Source organism: Gymnoscopelus braueri (genome assembly GCF_963280865.1).
Source record: "Gymnoscopelus braueri genome assembly, chromosome: 4".
NCBI classification, from domain to species: Eukaryota; Metazoa; Chordata; class Actinopteri; order Myctophiformes; family Myctophidae; genus Gymnoscopelus; species Gymnoscopelus braueri.
In genome coordinates this window covers 17,231,182-17,247,063 of record NC_137605.1, presented here as the reverse complement: position 1 = coordinate 17,247,063, position 15,882 = coordinate 17,231,182, and the positions used below count along the sequence as shown (strand labels likewise).

At 43.9% G+C, this 15,882-nt stretch overlaps 2 protein-coding genes across 7 annotated transcripts in view; one reads left to right on the top strand and one right to left on the bottom strand.

Annotated features, from left to right (window-relative positions):
• The window catches only part of jarid2a (jumonji and AT-rich interaction domain containing 2a), an 18,252-nt gene extending 12,299 nt beyond the window's left edge, over nt 1–5,953 (bottom strand). For 5 of the 6 annotated variants that reach the window (XM_080425677.1, XM_080425680.1, XM_080425679.1 and 2 more), the window contains exons 1-3: nt 5,534–5,953; nt 2,861–3,050; nt 1,852–2,713 (exon numbers count right to left, since the gene is read on the bottom strand). In XM_080425677.1, the coding sequence (XP_080281803.1) occupies nt 1,852–2,713; nt 2,861–2,905 (907 nt within the window). In that variant the 5' untranslated portion in view covers nt 2,906–3,050; nt 5,534–5,953. Of the gene's footprint in view, nt 1,262–1,851; nt 2,714–2,860; nt 3,051–5,533 lie in introns of those variants that run through there. The other variant, XM_080425682.1, reaches the window with a different exon arrangement.
• A 2,498-nt stretch (nt 5,954–8,451) lies between these two features.
• On the top strand, nt 8,452–15,882 carry LOC308083313 (putative 2-ketogluconate reductase). The gene is made up of 7 exons (XM_080425592.1): nt 8,452–8,517; nt 12,319–12,537; nt 12,951–13,107; nt 13,483–13,657; nt 13,811–13,989; nt 14,177–14,273; nt 14,910–15,882. Exons 2-7 carry the CDS (start codon nt 12,319–12,321, stop codon nt 15,061–15,063), a joined length of 981 nt encoding a protein of 326 aa, XP_080281718.1. The 5' UTR covers nt 8,452–8,517; the 3' UTR covers nt 15,064–15,882.

The following is a 15,882-nucleotide window of genomic DNA, read 5'->3' as shown; positions in this document are numbered from 1 at the left end:
CCTTACCCAGGCCAAGTCAACTAACCTCAGACACTAAGACCAGGTGCAGCCCTCCAAACCCTCTGACCGCCAGCTCTATATATATGCCGCTGTCGGGCAGAAACCTCTCATCTTCGTATTCTAAACTTGTGTTTTTTTTCATAAATGAACGCCCTACTTGAAACACAATTTGTATAAAACATTGGGTACAAAACATACTCGAAAACCCATTAATAAAAACATGAAAACATACAATACATTTAAATATACAATACACAACACAAAATCCCTTGACTCACACAACAGGAGCTTTCTGTTGCTACCAAAGTGATAGGCAGGCATGTAGCATACGCTGTTAGTGAGACACACCAGTATGTGTTGTTGGTTTTCTATGCCAGTCTCACATTGACAAATACGCTGCTCAGGTAGTATTCGACTCCACCTCCCCATCTCCACACGCACCGTGTAAAGGTTATTCTCAAATAGTCCTCAATGTAATATATACTGCTGGTGCTGGTATAGAATGGATGATGAGTTTATCAGTCATCAAGCATGCCATGACACTGCTATGTTTTGGTGAATAACCTGGCTTGCTTTTACAAAGAATTTAGATTTCCCTCGACGTATCATTAGGCGGAGATCTCTGACCTTCTGGCTATGCGAAACAATCGCTTTTCTAGTCTTCTGACCACTGAGAAAGCACCTTACATGGCACGCCTCACATTCACCTATTCACTCTGGACAATGGTGGAGGCAGCCATGCACGACACAAACCTGCTTGTTGGTAGCAGTTGGGGTTTCAGTAGTCTGGAACACACACATGTACTTTCCGGGCCAAACCCTATTGGTTAATCGATCTGTCTGTCTCGGTGTGCTGGCTTGCGAGGCTAAGGTTTCAGTATGTTTGTCAAGGACACTTTGACGCGATGCCGGGAAGAGCCCAGGGATCGAACCAGGAACCCTCCGGTTTCCATGCAGACCCTGCAATGATCTAAGTCTTGAGCCTCTGTGACCCCCACAAATTGTAGACTAAGCTTAAGTTTGGTCAATCACCTATGTTAATAGCAATATTCAGCAGAAAAAGGGTGGACATAAAAATGAATCGATGTCACTTCCCTATTCAACGTGTTGGAGTGACACCCCACAAGCAAAGGCATCTCGCTCAATGCATATGATATCCAAAAGCACTCCGTCTCCACCGCAAAAACAAACAAGAACAAATTACATAAATCACAATTTTGACTGTGTTAACAGTCTGAAAATAGGGCGGTCCCTCGACCTCCGCAGGAGGCGGTTTTTCACACCCACGCAGGCCGGCGACTGGGGAGTGACGGACAGACTCGGACCGAGCACCGTTGGATGCGCCTCGCCAGCCCGGATGCAACAAGCCATCCCCATCCCGGTATGGGCGCTATCGCTGCTTTAAGCCGAAAAGCGTAGATCTACAAGCACCGGCCAGCGAAAGCCGCCTGTGTCCGCTCTGAGGAGCGCTGTGGCTGACCACTGTGGACCAGATTATATGGTAGCATTGCATCACTTGCTAACGTCTATATGCTAAAACTATCCAAACACATACCTGAGATATACAAAGTTTTTCTTCCAAAATCTCATGACATTGTTGCTGTTATTTCTAACTACACGGCACTCTGTCTGCCATATCGAAATCTGTGACCGCCTCTCCAGAGCATGGGAATAAAAAGGCCCTTTTTCGTGAAGAAACACGCTTTTTTGCCGGCTGAATGTAGGACTGGTTAACCCAGTCAAAAAAACAGACAGACAGACAGACAGACAGACAGACAGACAGACAGACAGAAACAGAGTACAGACAGACAGACAGACAGACAGAAAGACAGACAGAAACAGAGTACTTACCGTTCAGGCGGGTTACCGGTGTGTGAGACCTCAGAGTCCTGCGCTGGCTGGCTGGAGACGCAGTGTGTACAGTCAGTAGCGAATTAGTGGCTCCAAGGACAGGTGTGTTTTGCAGCAAAAGCGTGTGTTGTTGACTACTTTGCGCGTGTAGTCGCATGCGTGTACTGAGTGTCGCAGGCGTGTTCTGGGGTGTGTGTGTGTTCTGCGGCGTGTGCGTGTTCTGCGGCGTGTGAGTGTTCTGCGGCGTGTGTGTGTTTTGTGTTGTGTGTGCATTTTGCGGCGCGTGTGCGTTTTGTGTGGAGTGTGCGTTCTGTGTTGTGCGTGAGCGCAGTACTCTGGACGTGACACCGGGAGTTGGTTTGGTTTGCTGTGCGCGCGCACGTTCTTGCACACGTGTCTCCTGCTGTGAAGTGTGCGTGTGTTTTTGTTGCGGCTTGCTTGCGCACTGAGACGCATGTCTCTTTTCCGGGGTGTGTGTGTTGTGTGTGTTGTGTGGACGCTGCGTGTTTCTGTGTGTGTGTGTGTTTGGTGGCGTGTGTGCATTCTGTGTCGTGCGAGGATTTTTCGATGTGTGTACATTTTTCACTGTGTGTGCTTTTTGCGGTGAGTGCGGCGGTGCATATTTCTGTCCATGTTCTTTTTTCGCCGTGTGCGCGTTTTTCAGTGCGTGAGTGTGTTTTGGTGCATGCGTGTTCTTCGGAGAATGTGTGTGTGTGTGTCTCTTTGCGTGTGTGTTTCTCGCCGTGTGTGTGTTTCTCGGTGTGGGCGTGTGCCGGCGTGCGTCTCTGAACTCCTTGAGGGAGAGGAAGAGAACTTTCCGGACCAAACGCTCCTCACACCATGGCATCCCATCACTGTCATCCTGTAAACACACACACACACACACACACACACACACACACACACACCCCCACACACACACACACACACACACACACACACACACACACACACACACGGTTAGTTTTTCACCAACATAAATCAGAATTCAAGAGGACAGTCTACTCACCAGTCTCTTCCTGATGATGTTACGTTTGGGTCTGTCGGTGCTCATCCTGCCCGCTGGACGCTCGTCAACACATCAACATCAGAGAATGACTTCCTTCCTTCTTTCCTATCCTCCCTTCACTCCCTCCCGCCGTCCTCCTCCTCCTTCTCTCGCTCGACTTGTAGCGAATCCTGCCTAGCACGGCTCCGTCCTGGTGGAAACGAGGAGAGAGGGGAGAGCGGTGAGGAGGTTAAATGTTAGGTCACGGACCCCCAAATTGACGTACTTATTTGGCCATGGAATTTATTTGAAATTAATATTCTGTCCTAGGGGACCCTGATATGTTGTTGAGATGTATGTTAATTGTCTAAATGTCATGGGCCAACAATTGTGCAGGAGAAATAGATTCATAAGTGGTTATATTGAAACATATTGTTGAATAGTCACAATTTTTTTATATTGTTATAATTTCAGGTGAATTGAGTAATAGTGAAAATTAAACTACTCCTCATTTGGCTGAGGTCACCCTGGAATAAGGACCCCCCACTGACCGCACTTTGAAAACCACTGAGTTAGAGCAGTGGTTCTCAACCTGTGGGTCGGGACCCCCAGGGGGGGGGAGTTTGAGAACCACTTATTTAGGAGGCATTTGTAGAATCGGCCTCAGGTCTTAATGGGTTAAATGTTTCAAGAAAGATTGCTACTAAAAAAGCACATAAAGTACAGTTTAATACGAGTAGACTGCATTACTTTAACCACTTCATGAACCGAAGACTAAGAGATTTGCTATAGAGGGGAAAAGGGAAGCATAGACCTCTGGGCCCAATTTCATACTTCATACAACGGTGTTGTGTGAAAATAGACATTCGGATAATATCCTAACAATTATGCTTGTTTTTAGTCCCCACTCCCCACATCTAGCCTAAATTAAAGCAATTGCACAGTGCTCATTCTACTTGTAGAGCTGGGTCCCCCCTAAGACATTTATGTAACCTGTAAAGTTAATGTTGCAAATAATAATCCACAATAGAGTATAACTGGCCAGCTATTACTTTTCGATCTACAGTACATTCATTGTAGCCTATTCATTCAAATAATGAAATACCCATTTATCAATGCAGTGTGTATCTTATTATTTGGACAAAACATTTCTCAATATCTAGTTATCAGGCCAAGGACCCCTTAGCTCAGAGAGAGATGAAGCAGGGACACCCTACTACATTTATTGTATAATATTGTATAATATAATATATTTATTGTGTTGCATATTAAACCTTTTTCTTTCTTTCTCTATCTATCTGTCTCTGTCTCTCTCTCTTGGCTTTCATTTGACAGCACTATAATCAGTCTTTGAAACTCAACACATGCTCATACAAGTGTAGTGAAGTGTTGGTAATACAAGTTTTCTAACTAGTAATAAAGTGTAATGTGTGCAGAAAGTGTAGAAAATCTAAATAAGCTGACATGTGTGCAATATACAGAGAGTAATATACAATTTAGAATTTGGGATTGCACTTTTCCTGGGTTACTAAGGTAGGTTACATATCTATATGTGGCAGCCAAAAAGGAAATAAACAGAATATAGAATATACAGAATATAAATGGATTAGCAAACAAAGATATACAGTACATACATGAATGCATCCGAACACGGAATAATATAAACTTATTACAAGTCTACACACTAATATCCTCAGTGTTCATGTATCCATATTTTTCCAGTATTAGGGTACATTGTATTACAGTAGTACCACCAGTACAGTCTATAAAACTCCACCGCCACCAGTATAGAATACCAGTACAATGCCAATACCGGTTCTTAAATCCTTACACTGGCTCCCTGTGTGTCAAAGAATTGATTTCAAAATGCTACTGTTAGTCTATAAAGCTTTTAATGGTTTAGGGCCAAAATACATTTCAGATTTTGTGCGATATCACGAACCATCCAGACCTCTCAGGTCACCTCGGATAAAGGTCTGCTTTCTATCCCTAAAACCAAAGCATCTGTCCCAAAAACCTAAACTTGGGGAAGCAGCTTTTAGTTTTTATGCACCACATATCTGGAACAAACTTGCAGAAAACTGCAGGTCTGCTGCCACTCTTATTTCTTTTAAAACAAAAGACCTTTCTGTTTGCCGCTGCCTTTGATTGAGTAACTTTTTTTCCTTTTTCTTTCTGTGTATGTGTTATTTTTACTTATTTTGTTTTATGTCATTGTATAATTGTGTTTCCGTTGCTTGATGTTTTTCTGTGTAAAGCAAATTGAATTGCCTTTGTTGAAATTTGCTATAAAAATAAAATTGCCTTGTCTTGCCTTGCCTTACCACCAGTATCTACAAAGCATCAGTACCACCAGTAGGCCTACCATCTAGTCTAAACAGTACACAGTGCACACCAGTAGAATCTAGTCTAAACACCAGTAGTTTCTAGTCTAAACCAGTCTAAACACAATACCACCAGTATCTAGTCTATAAAGCACCAGTATACTCCCTTTATAAAACACCAGTAGCCTATCTACTATCTAGTCTAAACTCCAGCAAAATCTAGTCTATAACCACTTCATATGCTGTGGTACCAGTATCTATAGCCTATAGTCAACCTAACACCAGTACTGCCTGCCCATATAAAGCTCCAGTACGTACTGTACCTTGCATTCAGCAACTCAGAATACAAGAGTTAAATCTCATCACTAACCTCCAGGTACCAGTAGGTCTACAGTTTACATCCCAGTAGGCAGTAGCTGCTGGAAGACAGCCACAGTACAGTAGGGTCTATTATTCCAACGTGTTGTCCTACGACCCTACATTATCGAACCAAACCGAGCCGAACCCAGACAGACCAGACCAGACCAGACCAGACCACCCTCCCTGCGCCCACCGACCCACCCACTCACAGGCCCGTGTACCGTTCCGTTATTCTCGGCTTTTTTTTTGGGTAACGGTCTATAACAAGACGAACGACTATGGGTCAAAGCACTAGACGGTAGTAACGGCTCTTCCCAGCAGCTGTCCACCAGAACGCCGTGCATCAGCCGTCCGTCCGTGTCTGTCAGTCAGTCCGTCTACGGGTGGGTCTGTGGTGGTGGTCGGTACCGGACCGGCATGGCTGCCTAGAGGGAGGGGGAGGTGGCGGGGGGGAGAGGAGGGGACTGGAGAGAGGAGAGAGGACAGCAGTGGAGTGTCAAGTTAGACATTCAAAGTGAAATACAACTTCCGCTTATGGACTTCAAGTGCAAAATGAAATGTTTTTTTATTAGACACCTGCGCCAGCTTTTAAGAACTGAAACTGTTTTCCCCCTTTTTCTTTTTGACTGAAGGCTTCTTCAAGATGTCTGTTTGCATTGTACGAATTGATTCTATTCCTCCACTTTTGCAATATTAATAATTATGTCCCAATGGTTTACTCTAGAATAGAATAGAATAGAATAGAATAGAATAGAATAGGATAGAATAGGATAGGATAGGATAGGATAGAATAGGATAGAATAGAATAGAATAGAATAGAATAGAATAGAATAGAATAGAATAGAACAGAAATTGGATAGGCGGGCTAGCTATAATATAAAAGCGACACCAGTGTCCCAGCCAGGCCAGCCATAGGTGATTGATTGATTGAATACTTTATTAGCAGTTTGCAAACAAAGCACAGAAAGTACAGTTTAATACGAATACAATGTTATAAGGATTGAACCCAAGAAAGCACTATAGCTTGTTTCCATTGGGGTGTTTCCAATTTTGTATTCGAATTCGAATTCGAATTGCAGCCACCTGTAAGTGCTCTTTTAGAGCGGTTTTGAAGGAGAGTAAGGATTCACACTTTTTTTTTATGACTGTTGGTTGGGCATTCCACATTTTGGTGGCATAGCGGTAGAACGAATTTAACCCCTTGTTTGAGCCAAATCTGGGTTTATCCCGCCAGTCCCAGCTGTGTTTGATGTAGCCTACAGTCCATCGCCCACTAATTATTTATCATTTTAATACAGGATGTGTTATCCAGTCTTTATTATGTATTACTTTATTTTGAAGGCAAAATCTCTCCACTTCCGTTTGTTTAGTGGTTAGCTATGATGAGTCATGTGACGCACCTGACAGGGACAGCGCACCACAGCGGAGGACGAGCCCCTGTACATACTATGGTACATACCCCCCCCCAACACCAGCAGGCACCGTCTGACAACAGCCCTGCAAGATATAGGCCTATATCTAGTGAAATCCATAGTCTTCTTCTTCTTCTATTCAGTGTGGTGTAAAGTAACTAAGTACATATACTCAAGTAGCCTACTGTAGCCACAAGTACAATTTTGACTTTCTTCAGTATTTACTATTTTCAATAGGCTGATGATTGATTGATGTACTTTTATTTAGTAAGACATGAGAATCACAGTACATGGAAGTACAAAATTCACAATACAAGGTCTACTAAACTGGAAGACTCAGTTAAGCACGCAGCTTGTTTAAGATGAGAACCCCATGCACACAAATCATGATGAGCTACTTTTACTTCTACCCCGCTACATCTCAGAGGAACATTTTGTTGCCCACTTTTACTCCACTACAATTATATGAAAACTTTAGTTATTTGTAGATTTTTTTGTAGACAAAACACACTAGCCTACTACCCACTTCAGCCTTATATACATTTCGGCCAAAATATTTTGCATACATTTTGAACTTGTGAAATGGGACATTCTGCACAATGAGTACTTTCTACTTTTGGTACTTTAAGTACATTTTGATACCAATACTTTTGTGCTTTTACTGAAGTAAATTTTGTTTTGTGGTATTGATACTTTTACTTAAGTAAAAACATTTTGTACTTTTTCCACCACTGCTTCTATCTTCTTCTTCTTCTTCTTCTTCTTCTTCTTCTTCTTATTCTTCTTCTTCTTCTTCCTCTTATTTTTATTATTATATTTATCATTAGGCTACTACTATTGTTATTGTTATTATTATTATTATTATTGTCGTAATAGTAGGCTACTATTACAACAATAATAATAATAAAAAGAAGCTAGAATAGTAGAAAGTGACTTGAAAATACATTTAAATGCAAGCATTCTCATAATTTCTTTATATTAATTGCCTTTATTGGCAAAATTATTGTCTGAAAAAAATGAGACCAGAAATCCAGAGAGTAGGCCTAGCACTTGAAAGTAATAGGCCTACTTAAAACAGGCTATATTTTACTCCTAATTAGTTGACCCCAATTAATTAGAGTCACACAATCCTCGTTTCAGCCTAGAGACTGGGTTGCTGTTTGATAGTCAGTCATAGCCTCGCGTGGCCAGACAATATCACACGACACACTGCGTGAATCTGCCTATAGGGCTAAAGTGCAATGCAATTTTGCAAAGGCAGATTCGTCTGGAACCAGGCTAAGTCAGTCAGTCTCTCTCTCTCTCTCTTCAACACGCGCACGCACGCACGCACGCACACACACACAGGCACACACACACTCACACACACACACACACACACACACACACACACACACACACTCTCTCTCTCTCTGACAGCACTGGGTAAATATTTGACAGAGGGTCCCTTATAACGGTCTGGTTTCAGTGCTCGGTGTTTGATTAACTCAGTCTTATAAGACAGAACATGTTCTCCTTGATTTCAAGATCGAAGAAAACAGTAACGTTACTTCTCTCAACCACGCGCTCCTTTTCTCAGCTGGTAAAACAACTTCCAACTTTCATTTGTATTTAGGTCATAGTGTACAGGCACAGTAATGGTTGAACAGTCTAGCTGTCAACTTCTGTCTATTAGAAGCCAGGAGCTTTCATTGATGCGTTTTAATGTTAACATCCATAAACTCCTATGGTAGTCCGGCTCCAGACCATTGATAATCAGGCTAACTTTATGGTTATGATTTTGGAGTCCCATGCATGTGCATGCACTTTTATCTGCTATCTCAAATACTTACTGTAGTATTTATTTAGATTATGCATGTCTGTTAACTTCTACATGCAGTTACAAACTCATTTTAAGGCAGTAAAACGTGCATATAGACTAGAATACTAGAATAGAATAGAATAGAATAGAATAGAATAGAATAGAATAGAATAGAATAGAATAGAATAGAATAGAATAGAATAGAACGCATGGTGACACATGGTGCAAAGTACAGACACTAGTAGAACACTGTGGGTAATTATAAATAGCTGGCTAACCGTTACCGGTAGCTATACAGATTATGATCCATGTGGTCCTGGTCCTGATATAACAGTGCTTTATTTGTTCGGGGAAATTAATCTTGTCACAGGGTCAGATAAAGTCGGAGGTGAGGGGGTCCAATATTCTGGAAATGTTTTGAGGAGGGTGCCACACACTGCCACAGGGTGGCAGGATCCTCTCTTCACTTGGCCTTTCCTCTGAGCAGGAAAGTAACTAAGTACATTTACTCAAGTAGCATATTTAGTTATTAGTTACTTTGCATATTTAGATAATTAATACCAAATATACATTAACTGATACAATATTATGTATTATTATTACAGGTTAAGCTACCCAGCAGCACATAAAGTCATTAAAATCAGCCCCACCATTACCAGTGTTATAGTCTTTTAGTGTTATATATGAAGTTTACCACTTTTTGAATGTATTAGTAGAGAGCTGGGTAAGAGGCCTTGTCAGATACAAGGTGACAGAAGGACAGAGTCTCTCTAGGTCGTCCTCAGACGAGCCCTCCATCGTTGCTTCCAGTCATCCCGACTCTCCATACATCTGGCCAGCTCATTGGTGCTATGGGCTCCTGCATCCTTCTTGAGCGTGTCCACATATGTTGGTGTGGGGCGTCCTCTTGACCGGTGCCCATGTGTTGGTTCCCACAGCACCAGTTTGCTGGCTGGCAGCTCTCGGTGCCTTTGGCAGTGTCCTGCTAGTCTCATTCTCCTTACAGCAATCTTCTCGCTCACCCTTGGTATTCCCTCATACAGGATTATGTTGGTAACATGCGCACTCTTGCTGATGTTAAGCACTGCACGCAGCATCCTGGTGTAGCACCCGTCCAGGGACTTCTCAAGGGCTGGTTTCAGGGTCCAGCATTCACTGCCATAGAGAAGAACGGACTCTACTGTCGCGTAGAAGAAGCTGAGTTTGATTTGGCGGGGGAGATTGGAGTTCCATACACTGGTCATGCCATTCAGGGCCCTCCATGCAAGTGCCTTCCTCACTTTAAGATCTTGCTCAGTTGAGTTGACCCATGAGCCCAGGTATTTGAAGTCCTCGACTTCTTTCAGCACAGTGCCTCCTGCTGTAGTCAGAGGTTGATGTTCTGGTGGAACGTTGTAGGTGAGGACCTCAGTTTTCTTGGCGTTTAGCCTGAGGCCGACCTTGGCGCACTCTAGCTCTACCCTGCTCAGTAGTTCTTGTGCTTGTTCCACGTTGTCAGAGAGCAAACTGATGTCATCCGCATAGTCAAGGTCTGTGAGGACCACTGCGGGGTGTCGCCTTGACTTCCTTGGCGTTAGTGTGAAGCCAAGTTCCTGCTCTCGCCCACTGATTGCTTTCCTGAGCGCATAATCGAGGACTATAATGAAGAGAAAGGGGGCTAGTGTATCCCCTTGCATAACCCCAGCCAGGATGTCAAACTCCTCGCTGTTGCCGTCTGGGGTCACCACCTTGGCCCTTGTTCCTGCGTACATGGACTCTATTGCTCGGAGTAGGTTGGGACAGTGGTGGGTTCTACCGTCAGATGCTGTGTACGTCGTACACCTTGAGATTTTTTTTCGTCGCCACCGTACACCTTCAAAAACTGTTCAAAACAGCGTACCTGAGACGCTGATACGCTCTGATACGCTAACTGACAGCGCTGACTGACTGGCGTTAACGTGCACTGAGCTGCTCAGGCAGCAAAGCGAGAGAGAGTAAAAAAAAACGATTCTGGGCGAGCGTTCCGGTGGTAACTGGAACGCTCGCCCCAAAACACACTCGCCCCCATTCATTTCGCGAGAACCCAGCATTAACCCTACACGACCTGTTGCGGCCTGGGCCTCGTTTCGCCACGCTGATGCAGAGATGAACATGCTTCTCTCCACTCTGCGGTACACGATCCGGTCGTCAGTGTGCACTCTCCTGTGTTCCTGGATCCCCAGGATCTCCACTCCCCATTCCTCAGCACAGTGTGCTAGTTCTATCAACCTCGCTTCTTCTCTTGCTGTGCATGCATTGAAGGTTCCCATTACGAATGGTCTCCGACAACGCATGAGTGCATTGGACGGGGTGCTGTGATCGGACAGGACCCTCCCTGGGGCAATCCCAGGGTTTGAGGTCCTGTCGTCATGGTGTCCTCCAGAAGGAGGACCAGCACCACCGACCGCCGCGATGTTCCTGCGGACTCCCGCCGCTGGAAGTATAGGATTTGGGATGACTTTGTACTCCATGGTTGGCTTTACTATGCTGATAGCGGACTGTGGGGCGCAACTCCTCGCAGTCCCGGTTTTAATTCAGAGTTACCTTCTCCTAGACAGGTTGCCATCCAAGGCTATGAGCCCCATCTGCCCATGCATTTTGACCCTTAGCTGGGACAGTGGTTGGCAGACGCCAGGGCGTGTCCACACACCGGTGGGCCTGCACGTCGTGCCTCTGGGGTCCACTGCTACTCCGAGATCTCCTACAGATTAGCCTGGGACCTCGCGGAACCCAGTATCCGTGTGTGGCCACGTGGAGGCACTGCAGGAGTCTTGGTGGTGGAGAGGCTGTGTACCGGCAGGAGGAGGCTTACGCACTCGGCTCCTCTTTTCACCCCGCTAGGAGGGCTAGCCGGTGGCAGTAGCTGAAAGCAGAGAGTAGCAAGCAGGAGCAACATGCAACACACAACATGCAACATGCACTGACTACAAGTACTTCTACGCACTACTGCACATGACACATCACACACACCCTGTGCGCAAGCGCACGCACACACAAAGTCAATCCCTGGTCTGAATAATCTCCCTCTCAGCCTTTTTTTTTTCTTTTTTAATCCCCACGATTTTGTAACCCTTTTTTCACCCGGTGCCAATTTTCTAAGTGATCCTGGGCACTACACTCCCCCCACCAGCCTAGGCAGCCCAGGGCCGAGCTCATGCCTCCTTCAATGCATGAGAGCCAACTGACCTTCTTGTCACCTGACAGGGGGGAGTTTCGCCGGTAGGACGTAGCGCGTGGAAGGAACACGTTATTCCAACCAGTTCCTTTCCCCTCCATCAGGCGCCCCGGCTGGGGCGGTATAGAGACCAGGATTACTGCATGTTTTTGTGAGGGTATTCACTACCGGAGACACCGGGAGAACATGCAAACTCCACACAGAGTAGGCCCTTTCGCCAACCCCACCTATAGGGTACCTCTCAGCCTAATGAGCCTTAATAAAAAATAAATACTACTGAAGAAGAGAGAGATTGATTGATCACCCTCCTTTTAGAAAATAAACAAAACTCATAATCGGAAAACGAATACATAAAAAACATGCATCCTCTTTTTTGTTTGTTTTTCCAGATGGAGAAGCCATGCGTCCTGGCCTCCAGAGATCACATGGGCTCTCCGGGGGCCATGTTCACCAGCTTCTCTGCTCACATTGAGGAGCATTTCACTGTGGTGGAACCAGAGCAGATTAGAGCCTCACCAGAACTCTGCAGTAAGATCCAGGCTGTCATGCTGTGGGACGGCACCCCGCCTGTCAACCGGATACTGCTCCAGAGCCTCCCCAACCTAAAGGTAACACACAGATAATTACTATTAATAATAGTAATACACCTAATTTGTATAGCACCTTTCTAAAACAGGGTTTACAAGGCGCTTAACAAAATACAAGAACAATGCGCTCAAATAAAATAAGACAGAACACATACCACATTCTGTAATTGCAACGTCCCAGGGTCCTTCCCTCTCTGTGCCCTCAGTTTCCTGTCTCTCTACTGACATATATAAATATAAAATACATAAAAGCTGTCAAGAATAAAATATATATATTTAAAGGGAGTGGGCTGCCCACTGTCCAAAAGACTATTATGATGAAATATAAAGCAGGGTGCCCCCTTAGTTGTAAGTGATTATTTATTTCTCTGTCTGTCCATCTGTTCGTCTGTCTGTCTGTCTGTCTGTCTGTCTGTCTGTCCCTCCGTCTGTAGGTTGTGGTGAATGGAGGCGTGGGCGTGGATCATTTAGACATTCCTCTCATCAACAGCTTTGGTGTGAAAGTGTGTAACACTCCTCATGTGGTGGACAACGCTACAGCAGACCTCGCCATGGGACTGATGTTAGCATCTGCCAGAAGAATCATTGAGGGTACATATTAGCATTACTGTATTACTGCTATAGCATTACTACTACTACTACTACTACTACTACTACTACTACTACTACTACTACTACTGCTACTACTGCTACTACTGCTGCTGCTGCTGCTACTACTACTACTACTACTACTACTACTACTACTACTACTACTACTACTACTACTACTACTACTACTACTACTACTACTACTACTACTACTACTAATAATAATAATAATAATAATAATAATAATAATAATAATAATAATAACAATAATAATAATAACTTTATTTGTATAGTACCTCTCATAGAATGTGTCTCAAAGTGATTACAGTTCAAAATTCATCAAATAAGTCTAGTCTCTTCTTGTTTCCTCTCTACTAGGTGATAAATTCTCTCGTTGTCATGGCGACGGAGAAGTCTTAGACAACATTCCCCTGGGAACAGATGTGAGTGGTTCGACACTAGGGATTGTGGGAATGGGTCGTATTGGTTACAAAGTGGCCAAGAGAGCGGCAGCCTTTGATATGAAGATCCTTTATCACAACAGAAACCGCAGGTAACACATACGCACGCACGCACGCACACACACACACACACACACACACACACACACACACACACACACACACACACACACACACACACACACACACACACACACACACACACACACACACAGCATTATATAATAGAAAGTGACTGATTTCAGGTCTGTGGAAGAGGAGCAGGCAGTGGGTGCAACATTCTGCCCTCTACTGGCTGATCTGCTCCATGCATCAGACTTTGTCATGGTGGTCGTCAATTTAAGCAAAGAAACAACACATCTGATTGGACGAGAGCAGCTGTCAGCCATGAAACCCACTGCCACCCTTGTCAACGTCAGCAGAGGTACGTGTGCGAGTGCACGCACGCACGCGCGCACACACACACACACACACACACACACACACACACACACACACACACACACACACACACACACACACACACACACACACACACACACACGTTATTATTAATGTGCTGTAGATATGGTGGTGTATTATTATTATTAAATTATTAATAATGTGTGTAGGTATGGTGGTGGATCAGGAGGCATTAGTTGACGCTCTTCAGAAGAAACAGATCAAAGCTGCAGCTCTGGATGTTACCTACCCTGAACCACTTCCCCGGTATGTACACACACACACACACACACACACACACACACACACACACACACACACACACACACACACACACACACACACACACACACACACACACACACACACACACACACACACACACACACACACACACACACACACACGTTATCATCATCATGGGTACAGGATAACTTATAAACTCCTATAACATTGAACTAAAATGGATATGTCATGTGCCTGTTTGTATGTGTATCTATTGTACATGTACATGTACATGTACATGTACATGTACATGTACATGTACATGTACATGTACATGTACATGTGCGTGCGTGCGTGCGTGCGTGCGTGCGTGCGTGCGTGCGTGCGTGCGTGCGTGCGTGCGTGCGTGCGTGCGTGCGTGCGTGCGTGCATGTTTGAGGTTACTTGGCATTGCTGTCAAATGTTCACTTGCTCCTTGAAAGGACATTTTGTATTTGTATTGCTTGACATGTGTATAGAAATAACACGTGTGTGTGTGTGTGTGTGTGTGTGTGTGTGTGTGTGTGTGTGTGTGTGTGTGTGTGTGTGTGTGTGTGTGTGTGTGTGTGTGTGTGTGTGTGTGTGTGTGTGTGTGTGTGTGTGTGTGTGTGTGTGTGTGTGTGTGTGTGTGTGTTTCAGAGACCATCCCTTACTGTCTCTGCCTAATGTGATTGTTTTGCCCCACATGGGCACTCACACATTAGAGACCACAGGTCACATGGTACAGAAGATGGTGACCAATACCCTTGCAGCTTTGGCTGGGGACACGCCCCCTGATGAGGTGAAGCGTTGACACGAACAATGTTGGGATTGCACTGTATATCACAAATGTTTTTAAATCAAATGGATTATTACAATATCTGTACTGTATCACAAGGCCCTGCCGTTTCTTTGTTATAGAACAAATGTTTCATACAGCCTTATAAAGTTTATTTTCTTCTCTTAAGGTGTGTGTGGCTCCAATTAGCATTTGTAGCCCGTCCCACTAGCTGTAATTTATCCTGATGCACTGTGATTCAATGACTCTGTGAAATATTATATCTCAGTTCTGTTGTGAAATAATAATAATAATTGCTATTATTATTATTATTATTGTCTATCTAATTATCTGTGTTTAACTCTAGGAATACAACAATCTAGTTTCTAATCTAATACTTACACAGAAAATCTATTATGGAAATTTACTTAGATATAACCCAACAAGATCATAAAAGTGGTAAAGATTTACATGAAATAAAAATGGGACAATAATAGGTTACTTTTATACAGTATGCACATACATTATGGTTGATGACTTCATTCCCTGTCAATGTTGCCTGCTTTTGTACATAACTTTCCCTACAATAAGAGAGCTGATAGTGGATGTTGCTGTGTGAATATCTGATTATTTTTATAATAGTCTTATTGCTGTGGATTAAGCTGAATACAGAGGACGTGTGTAAGTCACATTTATAATGGTCACTTCACTGACCATACTGCTTACATTTACATAACTGATTATGTTGTCCTGTAAATACATGTTAATAATAAACGTCTTAACATGAACACACGTCCTCACTGGATTCCTCGGAACCAACAGGCCATTCAGAATAAAACTGTTGTTCCTTTTAAA